Source organism: Populus trichocarpa, chromosome 10 (assembly GCF_000002775.5).
Source record: "Populus trichocarpa isolate Nisqually-1 chromosome 10, P.trichocarpa_v4.1, whole genome shotgun sequence".
Classification (NCBI taxonomy): Eukaryota; Viridiplantae; Streptophyta; class Magnoliopsida; order Malpighiales; family Salicaceae; genus Populus; species Populus trichocarpa.
In genome coordinates this window covers 22,237,777-22,245,509 of record NC_037294.2, presented here as the reverse complement: position 1 = coordinate 22,245,509, position 7,733 = coordinate 22,237,777, and the positions used below count along the sequence as shown (strand labels likewise).

The 7,733-nt window shown below is 37.6% G+C and overlaps 1 protein-coding gene across 2 annotated transcripts; it reads right to left on the bottom strand.

Annotated features, from left to right (window-relative positions):
* Nucleotides 1-3,762: 3,762 nt before the first annotated feature.
* Nucleotides 3,763-7,490, bottom strand: LOC18102797 (ABSCISIC ACID-INSENSITIVE 5-like protein 2). Of its 2 annotated transcripts, none has more exons than XM_024609497.2 (3): nt 7,307-7,490; nt 5,380-6,278; nt 3,763-4,098 (listed from the first exon to the last, which is right to left on the bottom strand). In XM_024609497.2, the coding sequence occupies exons 2-3, from the start codon at nt 6,262-6,264 to the stop codon at nt 4,018-4,020; spliced, it is 966 nt and encodes a 321-aa protein (XP_024465265.1). In that variant the 5' UTR covers nt 6,265-6,278; nt 7,307-7,490; the 3' UTR covers nt 3,763-4,017. The 2 variants fall into 2 exon arrangements, with proteins under 2 accessions (XP_024465265.1, XP_006378844.2); XM_006378782.3 differs by having other exon boundaries at nt 5,380-6,390; nt 7,307-7,488.
* Between the last annotated feature and the right edge of the window lie 243 nt (nt 7,491-7,733).

The window sequence follows — 7,733 nt, the reverse complement described above, 5'->3', positions numbered from 1 at the left end:
CATCGTCTCTGAAGGCTTCATTTCCTTGCGGAGTACACCAATAAGATGACCCCTCAGGTATGGGTTTAGAGGACAACCCCTCCCAAGCCAGATGTGACGCTTTGTTTAGGCTTCCCTTGCTAGGGTTACAGATAGAAGGGTTGTTCTGGATCGAGAGACCAGTTGGCTCTTCCTGGGGCCAGGCATAAATTAGTAATTCGTCTAATCTCCTTGAACCCGAAAGGCTGGGCTGACTTCATCGCCCGGGAAATTATGTTCAAAAACAGGGATCCTTTGAAATTCGTCTAATCTCCTTGAACCCGAAAGGCTGGGCTGACTTCATCGCCCGGGAAATTATGTTCAAAAACAGGGATCCGGGAAATTCGTCTAATTCGTCTAATCTCTTGAGGGCGTTTGGCATTGCTGTTAAAAAGTACTTTTCAAAAAATTTGAATTTTTTTTTTTTTTTTACTTTGAAGTAATATGTTTTTTATATTTTCAAATCATTTTGATGTGCTGATCTCAAAAATAATTTTTAAAAAATAAAAAAATATTATTGACATACTTTTCTGAGTGAAAAGCACTTTGAAAAGCAACCACAACCACACTCCCAATCACCCTCAGTGGAAAGAAGGGTAAATGATTGAATTTAGGAATTCAACATCCTCAGTGGAAGAAGCCAAGTCAGTAGCGAAGAGGGGATTGATTTGAACAAATAAAGTAGTGCTCGGGGCAGCCCCTTATTGTGAGAGATTAAAGGGTGGCGGGCACTCCATCCACAAAAAGTGAACGATGGCTTAGGCTAAAAGGGAAATGGCTTTGGTTGGCCATCGCCCTTTGGTTTGGAATCTTTCAAGACAACTCCTTCCGTTCGAGACTAGTTGCTGCCAGAGACCGTGGATTTAACTACTCCTCCCTCACCAGCAGGGACCCTTCTCGGATTAGGCGCCGATACGGATTCATTCCAGTAGGGATTGCTCCTTTACTTTAGGTTTAGGTATCGATAAGGGATTTCCTGTAATTGCAGGGGCTCGATAGCGAAGAAGGAAAATGAGCCCCAGAAGTTCCCCCGATCCCTCTGCTGGACCGGCAGGGTGGAAAGTCTTTCCTCTGTGTTAATGAGGCAATAGATTGGTGTGTTAACAAATTACCGCAGATCTTAGATGGTCCTTTCAGATCGCTTAAAGTTACAACAGGAAAAACTCAAACACTGGGACTCCTGCTTGGGGAGCCAGATTAGATGAAGCAACATCTTCATCAAGAGCTCACCCCTGTGCAGGAGGCCCTCAGTGCTGACCCGACGAGTCCCACCCCCCTTGGAAGAGTCGGATTTCCTTGGGGACCTGGTACGCTTAAGTTCCTCGCTCCCTTCCCGAGCGTCTGTTTGGTATTGTGATAACTTTTATGGTTGTGGTTTAAAAACATTGTTTTATAAAAAATATTCTTGGTTGAGGTTGATTTGGTATTTATGTATGTTTAGTTAAAACTGTGGTTGAAATTGAGGTTAAACAAAAAGTAGTTTAATGTGTTTGGTTAAAAATGCTTTTGAAATTGAGGTTATAAAATAATTTTAAAAAATATATATTAATATTGATGGTTTTTAATTTAAATATTGTAGATTTAACTATTGTTATATAAAATAAATAATATTTTTTATTGTTTCATTAAACTATTTACAATTCCATCACTATGAAATACATCCGACAAGAACTACAGTTTTTTTTGTTTCTTAAGCGTGCAACAACATCAGGTAAAATATAATTAGGAACAAAATTGGGATTGAGATCAAATTCTGCAAATGTTACGTCATCAAGCGATCTCCGTCTAATTTATATAGTGTCAATAAATAATGTTAAACACTAGTTTTTCGAATAAAACACAATTAAAAAATAAAAAATAATTTTTATTTTTTATTTTACTGGGTCGGGCCCAATTCAATGCATTTTGAGCTTTGAACCAGACCCGGTCCTACCAGAACAGTGGAGAATGTCTCCACTGTTCACGTAAACAGTATAGCCATGCTACACTGTTTAGTGAACTATCCGCGCAAGAAGCAGCAATAACTTGCTTTCCTTCCCCCTGCATTTCAAACGCAAAAATATTGGGATCCATGAACAGTAAATTATATTTATTTTTTTTACCGAACAGGTTCCATCTACGTTTTAAGTAAAATATAGACGCAACCTCTTAAAAAAAAAAATATATATCTAAATTCACTTATCTGGTTACGCTAAGTTCACTTACAAGATGTCCTGGACACCCCTTTCTTCCAACTTCAAAAAACAGGAGATGCATGTGATTACGGATATCATAGCTTCAGGTGCTCCTTACTTTAATAAATAAATCAAGATTTGACTGTGATTTTAGAGAGACGCGAAAGCCTTTGGAAAAAAAGATAGACTATCAATCATTGGTGTTAAGGTTTCTAGTATTAGATAAAGGATAGGAACTTCGCATCTTCTGTCGGTCAACCAAGAGAGTCTACACGCAACCTGAGGCTCCCGTCCTGGTTAATGACGCGAAATATATAAAAGAAAGTTTTTGGAAGGAAGTGGGAGTTCGCGATCAGGTTTACTTTCGATATGGTAGGCGTGACCAGTCACAGTTCCTTTGAGGATCGAGACTGTCGGTAACTTACCATTTCTCCTCAAGACGATTTCTTTCTCCCCGCGGATTCTCCCTGCGCATAGGCCCATTCCTAATCTTACTGCTAAGCCCCGTTACTGGCTGCACCTAAAGCAGAAAGAGCAACTCTTTCCCGTACTGAAGGAAGTAGGTTTTACCTGTCTTAAGTTCGAAGATCCGGCTTTTGCTCCTTATTTCGTTCAGCCATTCATTAACAATCGATGATTCGATTCCTTAAAAGTTATTATTGTCTGATTAAAGGAGAAATGGTTTAGCAGTCTAGGTTTTTCATGTGGTGTTTTGGTTGGGGCAAAGCAACCACTGATGAAATAAAGGCAGTTGCTCATCGTATTTTCCAATCATTACTGTATAATAATTGCGATGGTTGAATATATACATTGGAATAGAGAATCGCAAAGAATGGCTTTCTTTCTTTAGTTTAAGCTGAGAAAAGAGAAACGCGTAAGCTGGTCATAGTTATTAAATCTTGACCACGATAAGAGTGTTCACCATTTCCAGGCTAGGAGAATGGAGTCTTCACAGTTCACTCCTTGAAATACAGAAGTTACCCTACGACAAGCTGGAACTAGCCTAGATACTTCAGACCACAAACGAGACATGTAATTTGCAGATATTAGTTTTTAATTACTGTCTCTCGGAATAAAAGAAAAAAGACAACAGAAATAGCAAGGACATATCTCCTTGTAATTCATGTTTTGAAAATGTAGAAATTCATTTCAAAACTGTTGTCTCGGAGACTCACTCTCTTCCATCAAACACATTTTTACATGTGCTTCTTTTTTTTGTAATGTGTGTTAGGAACTACTGAAAATCATATACTATTTCCTTTAAATAGCCCTCATTATGCATCGCTATGTGCGAATTAGCTACCTAGACTGGTCAATTGCACCCTGCTGCATCCTGCAGGATTCTCAAACTGGGCAATTATTTTGCTAGTATATCTCAGTGATTGCTAGTGCCGGATTGCACAGTTGACAAACAATATATACAAGCACAATCTTTTGCTTCTCCGTAGGAATAACCAGTGTCTCTTTTGCACAAAGAGAACTCACTCTCAGCACCAAACACATGATGAAAGATGTAATCTATACTTGACAATTGTACTAAAATCGAAATATGAAGTGAGGAATGTCAGGCTGAAAGAAGCTAGAAAAATATATTGACCATACGAAAAAGAACTAGCTAGCATGGGAAAAATCCCAGGACACTCCAACAGTGAAAATTAGATATGAAAATTTCTAACTCAACTTTTCACAGAATAGATACAAGAAAGAAAAAAAACTCATGATGATGAGAAGCAAACTCACAGCAGTGAATGTGACAAGCAGCTGCTTCTAAGAGTAAATTATGAGCACAAACCAGAAATTCTTTGTATCTACAAAACTTCATTTGCTAGAATGGGGCTGATGTTGTTCTGCGAAGCTGATATTTGGGCTCAGGGAGAGGGACACATGGCAACATATTCTCCAGCTCCTGCAAGTTAAAGGACAACAGATCAAAATAAGATAAAAATTAATATACATATTAGCAATTAACAATAAGAATGAGGGGAAAATGTACTTAATACACAAATGTCTCGTATTCAGTGACAAGATAGACATGCTTTACCATCATCATATAGGCCAATAAACACCAAGAAGATGATATTCTTATACTCAAGGAAGTGATTGTGTACATATAAACCGATGCCTACAAACATCATTATCACCACAAGTAAAAGAAGCATAGCCTTTTGCCCACGCAACAAATTCAACAGCAAGAAAGCACCTTCTTCTTTTGTTATGATATATGGAGTTCGCCTTATTAATTTGTATATTATCTTTCCAAGAGAAAAATATAATTAAGGATAATATGATTTGGTGGTAGAAGCAACAGTCTACAAATCATGATTCTGAGCTGTTTTGGTTAGTCAAGAAATGTGGTAAATTTGATTTTGATTGCTGGAAATTGTTGAAGGAAACTAAATGAGAGCAGTTTTGAGGTGGAAAAGCATGGCCGTGCTAGTCTTTAGAGTTTTGGGATAATGATTTTGCTACAACCATTGAACTGGCAATAATAACTAGGGGGTGCTTGCAGATCTCACAACAACAAGGACCAACATGCAAATTGCGCATCAAATTGGGGATAGAGGAACAAGAGCAATAATATCTCATGAAATAAACAACAAGCATATTCATCAAGAATCCTTTTATTTATTCTTTAATTTTTCTGTCAAAACTAAAGAAAAAATGGAGACAGGAAGCTTTCTAATACCCACATGAATCTAAAGTTTCATGTAGTGATTAACAGCCATCACCTAGTTTTCTTCCCCAACCACCTAAGAGGAGACAATCTTCAAAATGTCTTGTCATGCCTATGAATGTCATTGGATTTTCAAGGAAAAAACTATCATAAAACTAGTCAAACTGATCTTCATTTCTGGAAGACAATTATGTTTGGTTTGCAGTAGGAATATAGCTACCTGATAAACTGTCAAATGACAGCATATCAGACTGATCTAAATTTCAGTTGCATGATTACTGAAAATCACTACAAAAGAAAATCAAACAAGGGCTTCTTTAAACTATCCTATCTCTGATTCAATTACACCTTCTTTCTTAATCACAAAGCAAGTATGAACATCCTTCATTCCTTAAATTCAAGCGAGGAGGGAGAAAAGGAAACTAAACTAAAACAGACAGTTCAGCACATATTATCAATATATCCAATAGAAAGGTAGTTGAACCAGAGGAATAACTGAAAAGAAAACCCCACCCTTAGTTTCCTCAGCCTTTCATTTTCCTCTTCCAGCCGAGAAATTTTATTCTCCAGCTCATTTGTGTAAGCTTGCTTCCGCGCTCGTGAACGGGCAGCAGATTCTCGGTTCTTTATCATCCTCTTCTGCCTCCTCTCAACTGTCTTCTCAATCATATCCGGCACACCTCTTTTCCTTGCTGGTGCCTGTGTATCTGATAATGTCCCCATCAGAGGTGGAGGTAAGGCAACCTGGTTCTCTGAGTACGAAACATCCATCATAGAACCAGCCCCCATGTGAAGTGGCTGCAGTGTAGACTGACCTGGCATATAAACCCCCATCATGCTTTGTTGTGGCTGCTGATACTGTGGTTGTGGTGGGTATTGCAACCATTGACCTTGTTGCTGAAACTGTTGTGCTGCATTTGTATCAACCCCAACAATGGAACCACCATCTTTCTTGTCCATGGATCCTTCATCTACAACTCCTGCTTTTACCAAGAAATCCTCCAAAGTCATCTCTCCAAAAGTAGGCTGCCGCTCCCTAGACTTTATCCCCCTGTCATTTTTGCTTTGTTGGATGTCTTTCCAAACCTCATCAACTGTCTTCTTACTCAGATCACTGGTTAACGATAAGCTTGCCTGACGCTGCAAAGCAGTTTGATTGGCAAATGGTGTGCCCTCCACTTCCAAACCCATAGTCTGGGTAGCCTCCACTGTCCACACGTTTTTTAGAAGTTCATCGAGATTCATGCTGCTGAGAGGTTTCCCCAAGTCACCCAACTGATTCTGAACCTCATCAAGAGTGAGACTGTACATTGAGTTTTGCCGTGCCAATGGCTGGAGCTGAGATTGTTTATAATGACTACTACCATCACCTTGAGATCCCTTTGTCTGCATTCCCATTCAACAACCTTCACCTAAACATTCCAAATCTAAGAATTAAAAACCCTTAACATGACAACTCTGTTAACCCCAAGCTTGTCTAAAAACCACAGTGATCCAATCTTCAAACTCACCCCACGGTCTGACCTGAAAAACCGAGTTACCAATTCAGAAATGTAACCTATAAATGAATCCTTTACCGAACAAGATTTTAGATTACATTCCCCAGACCGCCAAAAAAACTCTAATTTGAAGAAATTAAGAATAGAGTCTATACCATGCAAGACCAGAACTAAAATATCCAAGATTAATTTTCACGAAAACCTAAGACAATAACCTTCATTCAGCATAGTTAACAAAATAAAAGAACAAGTTACAAAAATGGCCAACAAACAAATATGCAGCTTAAATCCCTTGATTATGAGAACAAAATCTTAAGAAAAAATAGAACAAGGAAAACACAGACTACTATTGGAAGAGAAAAAAATACAAGAAGATTCACCTCAAACCATTACCGTCATTAAAAACAAAATAAAAAACCTAACAAATAAATTAGAGCAGCCAATCCAATAGAATCCAAAATGGACTGAAATGAGCTAGACAAAATATGTATAACTGTACACTTTGAAACCAATATACTGATCAAAACAAAGTGAAACAACATACAAACAGAGAGCTTTAAAGCTGTAATCTTATACATGCAAATGCAAAATCTCAAAGCTTTAGCCTTGATTGACCAAAAACCTTGAAACCTAAATCACAAATCACAAATTAATCCATAATCTCAACATTTCAATAATCCCAGATTAAAAAGTCTGGAGCTTTTGCATGAAACTCAAATCAATTCTAACAAAAAAAAAAAAACAATCTTGCAGATATTTACATAAAATCAAAATCCCTCTTAAACCAAACTCAAAAACCAAAAAAAATCACACAAATGTAAGTGTAAAAAATAACAACTTCCAAATTGGAAGTGCTATAAAAGAAGGGGTTTTTCATTTTTGTGTCATACATCAATAAAGTGCAGTTAAGAGAATGAAATAAAAAAAAAAAAGGTACGTACTTTTGTGATCCAAGAGAGAGTGGAGTGACAGAAAAGAAGTGATTTTTTTGCGTTGCTGTTGATGATTCAGGTGAAAATCAGCTGTTTATTTTGCTTTTACAATTAGAGAGAGAAAGAAGAGAGAGAGAACTCTAAATCTACAAATGTCAAAAAATAAAAATAGGGTGTCGATTAATTGGTCCAATTTTGTTATTGTTTTATAAAAAATATCAAGGAAAATGGTATCATGGGAGAGGGCTTATATGGTAACCTGTGAAACCCCACTTATTCGCTTCAATGAGCCACGTGGCACTTTTTTAGTTTATTATTTAATTGGTTTCGATTTTGCAGGCCCCATTGGCCCATTTTTTTACCTTTTATCTATACTTGCAAAATCCAGACCAGTCTCGGAGCGGATCCATCTAGAACCTAACAAATTCAGGGCTGG